The sequence below is a fragment of the Callorhinus ursinus genome, unplaced genomic scaffold (genome assembly GCF_003265705.2).
Source record: "Callorhinus ursinus isolate GAN/ISIS: 27379988/994484 unplaced genomic scaffold, GSC_fseal_2.0 scaffold4, whole genome shotgun sequence".
NCBI classification, from domain to species: Eukaryota; Metazoa; Chordata; class Mammalia; order Carnivora; family Otariidae; genus Callorhinus; species Callorhinus ursinus.
The window spans coordinates 152,975,080-152,990,844 of record NW_027397066.1 but is presented as its reverse complement, the minus strand read 5'-3'; the positions used below and the strand labels follow the sequence as shown (position 1 = coordinate 152,990,844).

General features: G+C 35.7%; 1 protein-coding gene across 3 annotated transcripts in view; it reads left to right on the top strand.

Annotated features, from left to right (window-relative positions):
- FZD3 (frizzled class receptor 3) overlaps positions 1–15,765 on the top strand; it is a 101,795-nt gene that overhangs the window by 70,368 nt on the left and 15,662 nt on the right. For all 3 annotated transcript variants that reach the window (XM_025874018.2, XM_073892529.1, XM_073892530.1), the window contains 2 exons: positions 4,358–4,506; positions 8,916–9,149. In XM_025874018.2, the coding sequence (XP_025729803.1) occupies positions 4,358–4,506; positions 8,916–9,149 (383 nt within the window). The remainder of the gene's footprint in view (positions 1–4,357; positions 4,507–8,915; positions 9,150–15,765) is intronic.

Sequence of the window (15,765 nt, the reverse complement as noted above, 5' to 3'; positions counted from 1 at the left end):
AGTACCAGAGGACAAAACTAGGACAGGTGGGCAGAATAGCTAGAGCTATTTGAACATGGAAGAGGCAAACTTGTATTTTATCAATACCACCATACTAGTTATATTCACAGAACAACTAAATTGAAAGCAAATTAACTTGTTAGGTAAAGAATATAACTAGATGACTTCTAAGTTTAAATGATTAGTTGAGAGTATAAAGAGAGAATCAGGAATGGCTTTAAGAACTCTTGTATAGGGGCGCCTGGGTGGCTCAGTCAGTTAAGCATCTGTCTTCTGCTTAGGTCATGATCCTGGAGTCCTGGATTGAGCCCAGCATCAGGCTTCCTTGCTCAGTGGGGAGTCTGCTTCTCCCTGTGCCCCTCACCCTGCTTGTGCTCTTTCTCTCTCGCTTGCTCTCTCTCTCTCAAATAAATAAAATCTTAAAAAAAAAACAAAAACCCAAAACTCTTGTATAGAGGGTAGTGGGGAGCAAATGGTAGAAGAGCAGGAGTAGGAAGTCAAGAAGAAAGTAATGAAAGTAAGAAAGTAATGCCTCATTAAGTGAATAATCATGACTATGCAGTGTTATAGAAGTCAGGGGAGATAAATTTTTGTTAAGTATGAGATAGTCATCAATAAGTGATGTTATATAGAAGTATTTAAAAAAAGTGAAACTGATTGGCTCAGTCAGTAGAGCATGTGACTCTTGATTTTGGGGTTGAGCCCTCTGTTGGGTATAGAGATTACCTAAAGAAAAAATCTTAAAAAAATGGAATAACAGGAAGCCATTGTATTTTTTAATGAGGAGGTTATTTGTGATCTGCTTATATGTCTCTTCATCTGCTTCTTAATTATAGTTCTTAACTATTCAGTGGTTTCTTTAATTTGTATTTTCATTTAGATTATCAGCTTGGTGGGAACATTAATAAAGCCTTACATCTGTTTCATAAGTCTCATGGGGCTTTGAGCAGAATTATTCTTAGAGTAGTGGATGATCTATAAATATTTGCTTTTTTACTTTTAGGTAAATTCTAAAGGAATTACACCTTAATTCTAGGTTATGATTGTAATTTAAATTCTATGTTTTGAGCTTGCCAGGCTAACTGTAATCATGTGCGATTATAGATAAAACATAAACATAAAATCATTTATAGATAAAACAATAAAAATTTTTAAATGTAATCAGTCTAAAAGACAAAATAAACTTATTTGTATAACAGAAATGTAAGTTGGTAACTAGTGATGAAAAACATGGGCCTACTGAACTCCAGGTATGAAGTAGCCAGAGGTGATTGGGCATCCAGTTTCTGGGGTATATTAGGATGTATAAGTGTCACATGGAAGTCAGAGGACCAGAACTAGGCTCACTGGTTAAAAGTAGGAATTGGAAATGAGGCTCCCCTGCTCCTGAAAGGAAGTTCATGTAAAAGGTAATACCAACTGTTCCCTAAAGCTGTAGTTAATATAAAACTACTTATCTAGAGATGTGAGAGGACACCAGCACCACCTTAAGACCAATATTTAAGCCAAACTGCAATGACTTAGTACCTGAATCTCCAGTAACCAATAACATCTGGAGTTCACAATCACCAATATAAAACCTGGTTTTTGACCAGGTCCCTGTGGGCACTGGTGAAGACAAGTCATGACACAGGGTGAGATAAATGGAGGGAGGGAGGAAGGGAGAAAGGGAGAGGGAAAATTCTCACTCAAGATCTGCAAACTAAAATTCCAAAGCACAATTCAGAAAAGAAAAAAGCCAAACCTAGAAAGCATCCAACAAAATCAACAATTAGAAGATAGATTTCCTCCCAGATGAAATGAAAGTAGTAAACTAATTTTTTAAAGACTTATTTAAAAATAAGTATGTTTAGGATTCTCCAAAAGATAAACAATAAAAACCATTTTAAAAGAATAAGAAATTATGATAAATTAGCAGAAATGAAATAAGAATAGACAAATATAAGAACTAATTAGACATTTTAGAATTGAAGTCATGGAAATTAAATCAGTAGATAGAAAGAACCCTAACATAGACATGATTGAAGAGGGAATTGGTGAAGTAGAAGACTGTTCTAAAGAGTTCATCCAGAATACAGAATATAGAGAGACATACAGTACTAAAAACAATATAATTATGTAGTTAAAAGACATAAAAAATAAGGATTGAGGAACTTCAGTATAGATCTAATGGGAGTTGTAGAACAAGAAGCCATAAGAATGACTTAAGAAGCAGTAATCAAAAACCTAATATCTGAGAATTTTCCAGAATTGAAAACTTGGGTCCTTAGATTAAAAGTACACTCTACATACTAAGCAGGAGAAATAAAAATCAATCACAATGAGAAACATTCAGTGCAACTATAAAGTGAAAAGAATAAAGAAAACTTTAAAAGCTACCGGAGAGAGGAAGTAAATCTCCAAAAGATTATCAATTAGACTTCTCAACAGAAACAATAGGAACTAGAAGACAATACACTAATGTTTATCATTCAAGATTGAGGGCAAAATAAAGACATTTTCAGGCAAAGACAAATAATTTGTCTCTGGCATACCTTATTTGTAAGAATTTTTAAAGGGCATCCTTTAGCAAGAAGAAAAAACGCAAAGGTAAGCCAAAGGTACACCAAAGGGTGTACTTTTTGACAAAACTAAAGATAATAAAAAATTATTTTTGCAAAGGTTGTTTTGAATTCCTGGAAAATAATAAGGAATATAGGTAGTTATATAGTGTGCTAGGAATATTTTCTTATTCAAAAAGATGGAGGTGCTGATCATTTTAACTATTTTTTTCCTAATAAAACCAAGTATATTTTTACATGTATGTACTTATTGAGTACCTACTATGTGCAGGCACTGGTCTAGACTCTGGGGATAAAACAGTGGGGAAAATAATCTCTTCATGGAGTGGACATTTTAGTGTTAGTAAACTGTATGCTGCTTAAAAGAGGCAGTATAACCCAAAGGGACAGACTTGAAAGAAATTCATTGGTAAATAGGAAAAGATACACCTGGAAAATATGTTGCTGTGATGAAGTGAAAAGCTGATGTGGCAATAGTAATGTCAGATAAAATACAGTTTAAGGTGAAGAATCAAGGAATGGCTTTAAGAACTCTTGTATAGGGGCGCCTGGGTGGCTCAGTCAGTTAAGCATCTGTCTTCTGCTTAGGTCATGATCCTGGAGTCCCAGATTGAGCCCAGCATCAGGCTTCCTGCTCAGTGGGGAGTCTGCTTCTCCCTGTGAAGGTGAAGAGTATTAACAAGCAAAATGAGCATCTAGAGCATTATTGAATTAACATAATACCTAACATAGGCTTGAAAGTGAAAACTGACAGGATTAGAAGGAAAACTGACGAGTCCCCAGTTATGTGAGAGATTTTGGCATACCTCTGTTAAAGCAGATAGGTAGGGGCGCCTGGGTGTTTCAGTCTGTTAAGCGTCTACTCTCGGCTCAGGTCATGATCCCTGGGTCCTGGGATTGAGCCCCGCACTGGGCTGTCTGCTTAGTGAGAAGTGCTTTTCCTTCTCCTTCTCCCTCTGCCCCTCCTCATTCTGCTCATTCCCTCTCTCAAGTAAATAAAATCTTAAAAAAAAAAAATAAAACAGGTAAACAGAGAATTAATTGAGAATATAGAAAATTTGAATGACAGAACCAATAAAGTTGATCTAATACATATAGAAGATTTTGTACCCAACAGAGAGTATGTGCTATTTTAAAGTACACAAGGAATACTTATATAAATTGACAGTGTCTTAAATCAAAAGGAGGTCTCCAAAATTTAAGGTAACCAGAATAATATAGACCGCATTCTTTGACCACAATAATTAAACTTGAAACTGACAATAAAAAGCAATTTTTAAAAACTCATCTGACTAGAAACTAGAAAATGTACTTATAAATAACTCATAGGTTAAAGAGGAAGCTTGAAAATAGCCAGCAGAGTAAAATGAAGTAGATAGAAGGAAGGGCTATAAAAGATGAGAACAGAAATTAATAAAATGGGGGGAAAGAGTAATACTTTCCTGCTTTTATATTGTAATGACCAATGATAGGACTAACAGAACTGGCCAAGAAGAATATAGATATTATTTGAGCCTCTATTCTTATTCATGGCTTATTTTCTACATTAATAATCTTTTTCTTTAGAAGATACCATTGTGAGCTAATAAAAATACGGGACTCAAAACATAAAATAGAAACTTACTGTCAAATTTTCAGGAGTGTGTATCTTTTCCATATAACAAGAATAGTAAGTATAAATGAAAATACCAAGTTTGTAGAATTACTTTATTATTGTTTATTTAAAAGATTTATAATGGCCTTTGATAGAAAGTTCTTCTTATATATTTAAGATATTTTTCTTTCCCTTCTTGTAGGTTACTCAAATGAGTCGTCCAGACCTGATTCTCTTTCTGATGAAATACCTGATGGCTCTCATAGTTGGTATTCCCTCCATTTTTTGGGTTGGAAGCAAAAAGACATGCTTTGAATGGGCCAGTTTTTTTCATGGTCGTAGGAAAAAAGAGTAAGTTGAAATTATCACAATGTTCACAAACCTCACATTCACATAAAATTTTGTATTGCTTATGTGAAAACACTTTGGATTTGGAGGATGTGTTTCAATGTGATTGTAACCTTGGCTGCTACCAGTTGTGATTAGCATGGTAGCATGTATTAATTAAAAGCTAAAAGTTGATTTTGAGAAGATAGCCAAGTAGAACCAGGCTTAAGGTCTATACCTTACTAGTTGAGAATATTTGAGGGAAAGCTGATCTTATTTTTTGAAAGTTTAAATTATAATTTTCTTAAAATTAAAAACAAATTAATGCTTTTATTATAGTATTACTTGGTCTTCTTGATAGTCCTGTGAAGGCTGTTATATATTATTTCTGTGTTACAGATGAGAAAACTGAGCACAGAGAGATTAAATGCTTTGGCCAAAAATCACACAAGTATTAGGTTAGACTTCCCTTTCCAATTGCCCATTGTTCTTCCAAGTATACCAGAAATTATATAAAGAGATAACATGTTATTCCATTATGATAAAGTACACATTAAAGCCAAAATAGAAAAATATTAAATGCATTTATAAAATGATAATGAAATGCATTAAAGAAATTATTGTAATTCATAGTTGGCCACACTGCATATTAGAGTGTCATGGTAAAATATAAGACTTGCCAAAGCAATCTCTTGAGGGCATATTTATGGAATCTTTAATCATAGAGTGAACAAAAATGAGACCCTGCAATATTCATAAAGAAGAAATGATTTCAAAAGTTTTACTCAGTTTAAATCTTATGTAGAGACTATACCTGAATTCCCTCAAATTCTAAGTTAGTGGAGTCTATATGCTTATGATTTTACTTAAACTAAGGTCCATGGAAAATGGGTTTTGGGAGATAGCCTATAAAACTCTTAAGGTTGTATTTAAAATCTTGTGCCTTATATGGGTTAATGTACTTTTCTCATACAACTTAAAATGCCTCATTAACAAAATCTGTATTTTCTAAAGTACCAGTAATTAGCCATTTCTCTTACACAGATTAGACTGAGACAAAATAATCCCAATTTTAAAATATACATTTCTTACTACTGTATCTAAGGCTGCTACTAGGGATATCAGATGATGCATTTCTCCTTTAAGTAAGTTTCATTGAGCACAGAAGAAAAGAAGGGAATAAGAGTTGTTCAGCAACAACAAAAATGTATTTCCTGGGCATTCATTTTTTAAGAAAGTCTTTATAGAATGCTTACTATGTGCCATGAATTAATGTTGTGATACCAGGGATTCAGTAGCAAAGAAATGGACCAAGTCCCTGCTTTCATGGAATAGCCGTCCTTGTGGGATTTACTGTGATTTATCTGTGTATTCTTTGAAATTTTTACATATATTTTATCTTATTTTTTTATTTTTTAAAGATTTTATTTATTAGAGAGAGGATGAGAGAGAGCATGAGAGGGAAGAGGGTCAGAGGGAGAAGCAGACTCCCTGCTGAGCACGGAGTCCGATGTGGGACTCGATCCCGGGACTCCAGGATCATGACCTGAGCTGAAGGCAGTCGCTTAACCAGTTGAGCCACCCAGGTGCCCTACATATATTTTAATCACAGTAAAAATACTGAGGAAAGGGCTTGTATTAAACATTCCTGGTCATCTCTGGACCATACAATTCTGGACACAATTCTATAATAGTGTTATATTAGAAATTCTAGATAGAACTAAACGCAAGCTACTCTTATAGGGCATCATCCTAGTTATTTGGGGGATCCTGATTGGGCCAGAATCCTTTTGAAACTGGTTAGAACTCCCAAGACCCTTCTATTTGGTTTTCTGTGATCATGCATCCCTACCCAACAAAGTCCTTGTGATCCTACAAGCTAGGACTGTGCCCTGGGCTAGAGTGGGAGTTCCTTATTCTAGAGCTCAAGAGTGTGAGCATCCCATAGCTATTTCTAGCATTTGTCTGCTTTAGCCTTTGAAAAATAACTATAAAATAATTGTAGTAACGGTTACCAATTAATTGAGCACATTTAATACTCCAAGCATTGTTCTGAGCATTTTATATATGTTAAACCATTTAATCCTTCAAATAGCCTTGTAAGAGAGATCATCATTTTACAGATAAGGAAACTGAGGCATGGAATCAGGGTTTCATAGTGATTGCTAGAATTGAGATTCAGACCCAGGCAGTCTGACTCTAGACTCTCGTCTTTGCTTATGTACTGTGCTACAAAGAGACTAGTTTATAAAATTGTGCTAATCAAATTAGTGTTTTCCCCCTAAGTGAAGCCACATTTAAGATTGTGCTTATACTAGTAATTCTGACACTGATTGAAATATTTTTAGAAATCTTCTTTTGGAATTATCTAAATCATATCACTTAATTTCTCTGTTTTCTTATCTGTAAAGTGAGGGGACAAACCTTTACCATTTGAAGGTGGATTAAATTTTTGGCATGACCAGAATTCAATTTGAACCAAGTTTTAAAAATAAGTTCAGAAAATAAAGTCAGCAATCAAGGCTGACTTGGGATGTATGAATCTATGATTAGGGCCATTGATGACAGAGAAACATATATTTGGGTTTTTTTTTTTTTAACTGTTTTGACTTGTTCATTCTTGTATCCAGTTTTTGACACTTTGAGGATACACACACACACACACACACACACACACACATACATACACATATGTTATATATACATATGTATATATAATATTTTATTATAAACATTATATTTTGTCATTACATTTGGCTTTTAAGCCATTTTTTAAGAGTGAGCACAAGAGTTTCAGGGAGGGGCAGAAGGAGAGGAAGAGAGAGAATCACAAGCAGGCTCCACACCCAGCGTAGGTAGAGCCCAACATGCGGCTGGATTTCACAGCCCTGAGATCACGAGTCAAAATCAAGAGTCAAACACTTAACCGACTGAGCCACCCTGGCGCTTCTAAGTCACTTAAACTTAAGTTTGATCCCTGGCTCTTGGTTTTGTTATGTGACTTTGGAAAGTTCTTTAATCCTTTAGAACCTCAGTTTTTTCATCTATGAAACAGAGATCACGGTATTTATTCTTAATAGATATCTATTCACAATAGATACATAATATCCTCTTAGAGATACCCTCTTAGGACATTGATCTCCATAATAAAAACATTATTAAGAAGGATCAAAGGAGAGTTTATGTAAAACACCTGGCACAATGTGGGTACTCAACAAGTATTAGCCTTCCTTTAGCCCTTCTACCTCACCACTAAAAACAGTAGTAGTAACAACAATCCTTTTGTAATCTGAAAATTTAGAATATATGCACTTTCTCAGTGTATGATCCAATCTATATATGTTGGAGCTTTATTTTTTCATGAAATTATTTATCTGATTTTAACTTTAACCTCTGATTCTCATAGTCATTTATATAAATTGAGACTCTGATCTTTGTAACTATTTAACTGGCTCTTTTATCAATTTAATTACTGCTTTGTTCATTTTCATAAACATCTATCTGCTTTTAACCTTTTTGTAGCAGTTAAAAACTTTTGTTCTTGACAATAATTCATCTCCTTAAGTTTTTTTCCTTAAGCCTTTAAGATGTCTGGTAATTAATTTTATGTTAGCTTAAATTACTTTTTAATACATTTTGTTCTAATTACGACCACTCATGTTTATTCTAGCACTGAACAACTGTTTCACCATTAAACCAAATTGTAGCCTTTAAACAACTGTTCTTACAAGGTGAAAAATATATCTGTTGGGGCACCTGGGTAGCTCAGTCGGTTGGGCGTCCTACTCTTGATTTCAGCTTATGTCAGTCATGATCTCAGGGTCGTGGGATGGAGCCCCACATCGGGCTCCACACTCACTGGGGAGTCTGCTTGAGATTCTCTCTCTCTGTCTCTGCCCCTCCCCCTGAATGTGTGTGTGTGCACACGTGCTCTATCTCTAAAATAAATAAATCTTTAAAAAAATATATATATATGTATATATCTGTGCTACAGTGAGGCCTCCAGTACATTCATAAACCACGCAAGAAAAAATTTCTCAACTGTAATATCTTTGTAATATTTCAGTGTACTTGAGAATCATAAATTTCTTTAATTGAAAGGGACTTTTTAGAAATGATGAAATTGTATAGCCTCATCTTATAGATGAGGAAAATGAAGGAAAGGGGATAATGACTTGCTTAAGATCATGTATTTATTGAACTAAAATCCAGACTTCCTTATTCTAATACAGGCTTCTTCCCATCATACCACTTTAGAGTACAGTTTGACACGATCTTTGTTAAATTCTTTCCTCTGTCAACAATGTTACCTTATATCTCTCCTAAAGACATTATTTGGAGAGCAATTAATTTCAAGAATAATGTCAGTGTGTCACATTTATTGGTCTATAGGGATGTTAGTCTGTATCTTAAACTTAGTGTTTGTTTTCTAGGATAGTGAATGAGAGCCGACAGGTACTACAGGAACCTGATTTTGCTCAGTCTCTTCTGAGGGATCCTAATACTCCTATTATAAGAAAATCAAGAGGAACTTCCACTCAAGGAACATCCACACATGCTTCTTCAACTCAGCTTGCTATGGTGGATGATCAGAGAAGCAAAGCAGGGAGTGTCCACAGCAAAGTAAGCAGCTACCACGGCAGTCTCCACAGATCCCGTGATGGCAGGTGAGTTTCATTGGTAGCTTAGCTTATTTCATATGTTGAATTAGAGTCACACAGCTTAAGAAGGAAGAGTAGCCAATTCTGAAACAGAAGTTGGACATTATTTGAATTTAAAAAAATGTTTTTAATTGAAGTATAATTAACATACAGTGTTATATTACTTTCAGGTATTCAATATAATTATTCAACAATTCTATACATTACTCAGTGCTCATCATAAAAAGTATACTCTTAATCTCCTTTATCCTTTTCACCCATCCCCCCACCCACCTCCCCTCTGGCAACCACCAGTTTGTTCTCTGTATTTAGGAGTCTTTTGTTTGTTTGTTTGTCTCTCTTTTTTCTTTGTTTGTTCATTTATTTTGCTTCTTAAATTCCACATGTGAGTGAAATCATATGGTATTTGCCTTTTTCTGTCTGATTTATTTCATTTAGCATTTTACCTTCTACGTTTATGCATACTGTCACCAATGGCAAAATCTCATTCTTTTTATGGCTGAGTATTTTTCCATTTTTTATTTATTTTTTATTTATTTATTTTTTAAAAGATTTTATTTATTTGACACAGAGAGAGAGAACAAGTAGGCAGAGAGGCAGGCAGAGGGAGAGGGAGAAGCAGGCTCCCTGCCGAGCAGGGAGCCTGATGCGGGACTCGATCCCAGGACCCTGGGACCATGACCTGAGCCGAAGGCAGCCGCTTAACCGGCTGAGCCACCCAGGCGCCCAATTTTCCACTTTTTATATATACCCCCATCTTCTTTATCCATTCATGTATGGATGGACACTTGGGTTGCTTCCATATCTTAACTATTGTAAGTAATGCTGCAGTAAACATAGGAGTGCATATATCTTTTCAAACTAGTATTTTTGTTTTCTGTGGGTAAATACCCAGTAGTGGAATTACTGGACTGTATGGTAATTCTGTTTTTAATTTTTTTAAAAGATTTTATTTATTTATTTGAGAGAGAGAGAGAATGAGAGAGAGAAAGCATGAGAGGGAAGAGGGTCCGAGGGAGAAGCAGACTCCCTGCTGAGCAGGAAGCCTGATGTGGGACTCGATCCCGGGACTCCAGGATCATGACCTGAGCCGAAGGCAGTCGCTTAACCAACTGAGCCACCCAGGCGCCCTCTGTTTTTAATTTTTTGAGGAACCTCCATACTGTTTTCCACAGAGGCTGCACCTGTTTGCATTCCTACCAATAATGCACTAGGGTTCCTTTTTCTCCACATCTTCACCAACATGTGTTATTTCTTGTCTGTTTTATTTTAACCATTCTGACACACATATAGTGATATCTCATTGTGGTGTTGATTTGTACTTCCCTGATGATTAGTGATATTGAGCATCTATTCATGTGTCTGTTGGCCATCTGTATATCTTCTTTGGAAAAATGTCTAATCAGTTCCTCTGCTCATCTTTTAATTGGATTATTTGTTTTTCTAGTGTTAAACTGTATAAGTTCTTTCTATATTTTGGATATTAACCTCTTATTGAATATATCATTAGCAAATATCTTCTCCCATTCAGTAGGTTGCCTTGTTTGTTGACAGTTTCCTTCACTATGCAAAAGCCTTTTATTTTAGTGTAATCTCAGTAGTTTAATTTTGCTTTTGTTTCCCTTGCCTGAGGAGACATGTCTAAAAAAAATGTTTCTATGGCCAATGTCAGAGAGATTACTGTCTATGTTCAAAGGCATTCAAATTGGTACTGAAGAAGTAAAACTTTCACTATTTGCAGATGACATGATACTATATATAGAAAACCCTAAAGACTCCACCAGAAAACTATTAGAGCTGATAAATAAATTAAGTAAAGTCACAGCATCCAAAATTAATATACAGAAATCTGTTGCATTTCTGTACACTAGTAATGAAGCAGCAGAAAAAGAAATTTAGGAAACAATCTCATTTACATCTGCACCAAAAATAATAAAATACCTAAGAATAAACTTAACCAAAGAGGCAAAAGACCTGTACTCCAAAAACTATAGAACATTGGTGAGATAAATTGAAGATGACACAACAAATGGAAAGATAGTCTATGCTTAAGGATTGGAAGAACCAGTATTGCTAAAATGTCCATACTACCCAAAACAATCTACAGATTAAATGCAATCTCTGTCAAAATACCAACAGCAGTTTTCACAGAACTAGAACAAATAATCCTAAAATTTATATGGAACTACAAAAGACCCCGAATAGCCAAAGCAATCTTGAGAAAGAAGAACAAAGTTGGAGGTATCACAAGCCCAGGTTTCAAGATACACTACAAAGCTGTACTAATCAAAAGAAGATGGTATTAGCACAAAAATAGACACATAAATCAATGGAACAGAATAGAGAGTCCAAAAATAAACCCACACACAATATGGTCAATTAATCAATGACAAAGGAGGCAAGAATATACAGTGAGTAAAAGAGTCTCTTCAACAAATGGTGTTGAGAAAACTGGACAGTAACATGCAAAAGAATGAAACCAGACCACTTTCTTGCACCATACACAAAAATAAATTCAAAATGGATTAAAGACCTAAATGTGAGACCCAAAACCATAAAACTCCTAGAAGAAGTTGGACACAATTAAGCTTTTTGAACTTTGATAGGTACAGTTGCCCTGGATTATGGTCAGACTTAAAGCCAGTCAGAGGAGTTTAGAGGTTTAGACCTGACGCAGTAAGCAAATATGGAGGCATCGAAGGGTATTGAGCAGGGAGAAGGCCAGCATGAAAGTGGATATGTTGGTAAGATTAATTTAGCAAACAATTATAGAATATGTACTATGTCAAGCACTGTGCTAGGCTCTGGGAATAAGATGATTTAGGTATGATCTGTGTTCTTAACAAACTCAAGAAAGAGAATATAGTCCATATTAGTGTTGTAGTTAAAAACATAGGATCTGGAATGAAAATCCTCAGTTTCTTCATCTGTAAAATGGAAATGGGAATATCTGCTCCTTTAGGAATGTTGTAAAGGGGCTCCTGGGTGGTTCAGTCAGTTAAGTGTCTGCTTTCGGCTCAGGTCATGATCTCAGGGTCCTGGGATCGAGCCCCATGTTGGGCTTACTGCTCAGCAGGGAGTCTGCTTCTCTCTCTCCCTCTCCCTCTGCCCTTACCCCTGCTCATCGTCATTCTCTTGCACTCTCTCTCAAATAAATAAATAAAATCTTAAAAAAAAAAGAATGTTGTAAAGAGTAAATGAGATAATATGTGTAAAATATGTGTAATTACTTGGAACAGTGATATCAGGTACTTATCTCAGTAAGTACCTGATATCAACTTCTATTATTATTGTAAGTGAACAAGTAAAGTAAAATAAAAGTATCATTGTAGGGCGCCTGGGTGGCTCAGTTGGTTAATCGACTGCCTTCGGCTCAGGTCATGATCCTGGAGTCCCGGGATCGAGTCCCGCATCGGGCTCCCTGCTCAGCAGGGAGTCTGCTTCTCCCTCTGACCCTCCCCCCCTCATGTGCTCGCTCTCTCTCTCTCACTGTCTCTCAAATAAATAAATAAAATCTTTAAAAAAAAAAAAGTATCATTGTAGAGTCTATTTTAGGTTTTGTGGATCATATGGTCTCTGTTGTAACTATTCTTCTCTGCCATTGTAGCCTAAAAACAGCCATAAATATGTAAAAGTCAGAATGGGAATGGCTTTTCCAATTAAACTTTATTTTTTTACTTATCAGTTAAACTTCATAAAAATAGGAAGGGGCCAGAGTTGGCCAGTGAGCCAGAGTTTGCCAACCCCTGTTTTGTAGGAGCAGTAGTAGCATGGAGGAGGGGGTGAATCTGGTCAGAGACAGCGTCAGAGAGAGCTTCACAGAGAATGTTTGAGAAGGCTGGATGTGTTTTCTTGTTAAATTTGATGTTGGAGACACTAGAATTAGAAACTTCTTAGGAGCTTTGCAGTAATTCAGTTGAGAGTTGATGAAGGCTTATAAGGTAGGAGAGTCATGTCAGGGGGAGAGAGAAAGAGCTGATTTGAAAGATATGTACAAAGAAGAAACGATAGTTGGTTATAGATTAATAATAGCTGGATAGAAGGAATGTGCCAAAGTTTTTTTTGTTTGGTTGGTTTTGGGGGTTTTTGTTTTTAAGATTTCTAGTTTGGGAAACTAAAAGAATGAAAATTCTCATGCCTGAAATGGAAAGTATTCTATGCTTACTTTGAAACATTTGTTTCAACAACTGTCTTATATTCTTCCAGTCTCATTCCAGCCTTTCTCTCTGTCATCTCTGTCCTCTGAGTATAGGATATGATTTCTGTACTTGCTCTTTTTAAATCTTCTGGTTTTTTCTCTCAAATTGCTTTCTTTTGCCTTCTAACTTGGTCAGCTATCTGTGTTTTTAAAAAAGCAGTCTTTCTTTGTGATATTTTTTCTTTCATCCATTTCTTTTTTCTTTTCTTACAGATTTTTGAAATGAATATGTTGAATATTTTCTTTCTACCTATTCCATCCTTCATTTTGTATATATCCAGTCTTTTTTTTTCTTCTTACCCACCTAAACTGTACTTTCTAACATCACCAATGACCTGTTTTTTAACCACATTCAAAGATCCTTTCATTTTTTGGCCTTTTTCCTTCTGTTCAATACTCCTATGTGAGAAGTGCTCTTCTAAGTGTTAGGGACACAAGATGGAAGACAGAAGAGTAGACAGTTGTAATACACTTTAATGGGTATAATAAAATCATATACAAAATGCTTTGAGATCCCAGAGAAGAAAACCATTTAATTTATTATTGAAAGTCATAGAAAACTCCATAAGCAGGATTTCTACTTTGAATAGGATGCAGAGGAGGCAGTTGAAATTAAAGACAAGGAAACAGCATATGTGGAAGCAAGGAGGACAAACAGGCAGTTAGGTACCAGAGGATAGCTAGAGCATAGTATATATGCTTGAGCAAATGAAACATGCTGAGGAGTTTGGATTTTCTTCCTGACAGCAATAGGAAACTATTAAAGGACTTGAGGCCTTGGGGTAATAAAATCAGATCTGTGTTTTAGAAAGGTCACTTTGGCAACAGCACAGGAGAGAAGATTGTAAGTAATCCCAGTTGGGAAGTTTCTGCAGTAATTTATGGGTCCTATCTTAAGATATTCATAAGGAGGGAGGAGGTCTGAGAGTCTTTTAGAATATGTTTTGTCAACACCACCCTCTATGAACTCTCAGCATTATTTGACATTTGACAGTTAGCCTCATCCTTTTCTTTCTTTTTTTTTTTTTTTAAAGATTTTATTTATTTGACAGAGAGAGACACAGCGAGAGAGCGAACACAAGCAGGGGGAGTGGGAGAGGGAGAAGCAGGCCTCCCACAGAGCAGGGAGCCCGATGCGGGACTCGATCCCAGGACCCTGGGATCATGACCTGAGCCGAAGGCAGACAGACGCTTAATGACTAAGCCACCCAGACTCCCCTCATCCTTTACAATAAGGAAGAACAATTATTTATAATACGCCTCCTGTGCATGTGGCATTCTGTGTATAGTTATATAGAAGAAAGAAAGGTGAGGTGAGGTATAATTTCTGCATTGTAGGAGCATAATCTTTTTTTTTTTAAGATTTCACCCATTTATTTGACAGAGAGAGAGCAGAAACAGAGTGAGCAGCAGGGGGAGAGGGAAAAGTAGGCTCCCCGCTTATCACGGAGCCCGATGTGAGGCTCGATCCCAGAACCCCAGGATCATGACCTGAGCCAAAGGCAGATGCTCAACCAGCTGAGCCACCCAGGCACCCCTAGGAGCATAATCTTATAGGAAAGATAAGACATATTTACCTAAGAGCCAATTACATAATAGTGCAAGTCAGCATATAATTAAAACAGTGAGTGTTAGAGATGATTGATGTTATAGAACTTTATAAGGGAAAGATCAGATTGGCCTATGAAAATATCTTAGAGGAAATGTATAGGGTAAATGAATGGTAATAAAAAATAAATTCATACTGAGTAGAGAATTTCTGAAGGCAATGAAATATAGAGTATTTCAGCCTCTGTAATCTGAATGGAACTGGAGTTTCGATAAGAAAGTTTAGAATCACTAATATAAGGTAATTGATAATTAAAATTATGAGATGGAGTTATTTGAAACATAATAAAAGAACAGACCAAGAACGAGTCCTTGGTTTAAATACTTACAGTAATAATAACATAGGAAGGATAGCCAGAATGTGATTCAAAGAAAGTGCTTATTGACATATGAAGGAATATATAAAAGTGTAGTGTTATGAAAACCAGAGGAGAAATTAAGACTTCCTATAATGGCCTTTCCTACCTCTCTGCTTAATCAAAATTATACCCATCCTTTAAGGCCTACTTAATTCCCATATCCATGGCAGTTAATTGCTTTTTAATCATTTTTGGGGGTATGACCTATTTTCCATACAGCTGTCTTTTCTCAGCTAAGTTTGTAACTTCTGGAGAATGAGAACTAGGTGACAGACATCTCTGTATTTCCCCATAACATGTAGCATAGTGGTAGGCATATATCTTTATCTGTATATCTGTCTGTATTGTCTGTCTGTCTAGCTATCAAGAGACAAATCTGTTGAATAACTAATGACTTTAGAAATAATGTGGGTTGTTAAAAAAAAAAAAAAGAAAAGAAATAATGTGGGCATTTCGG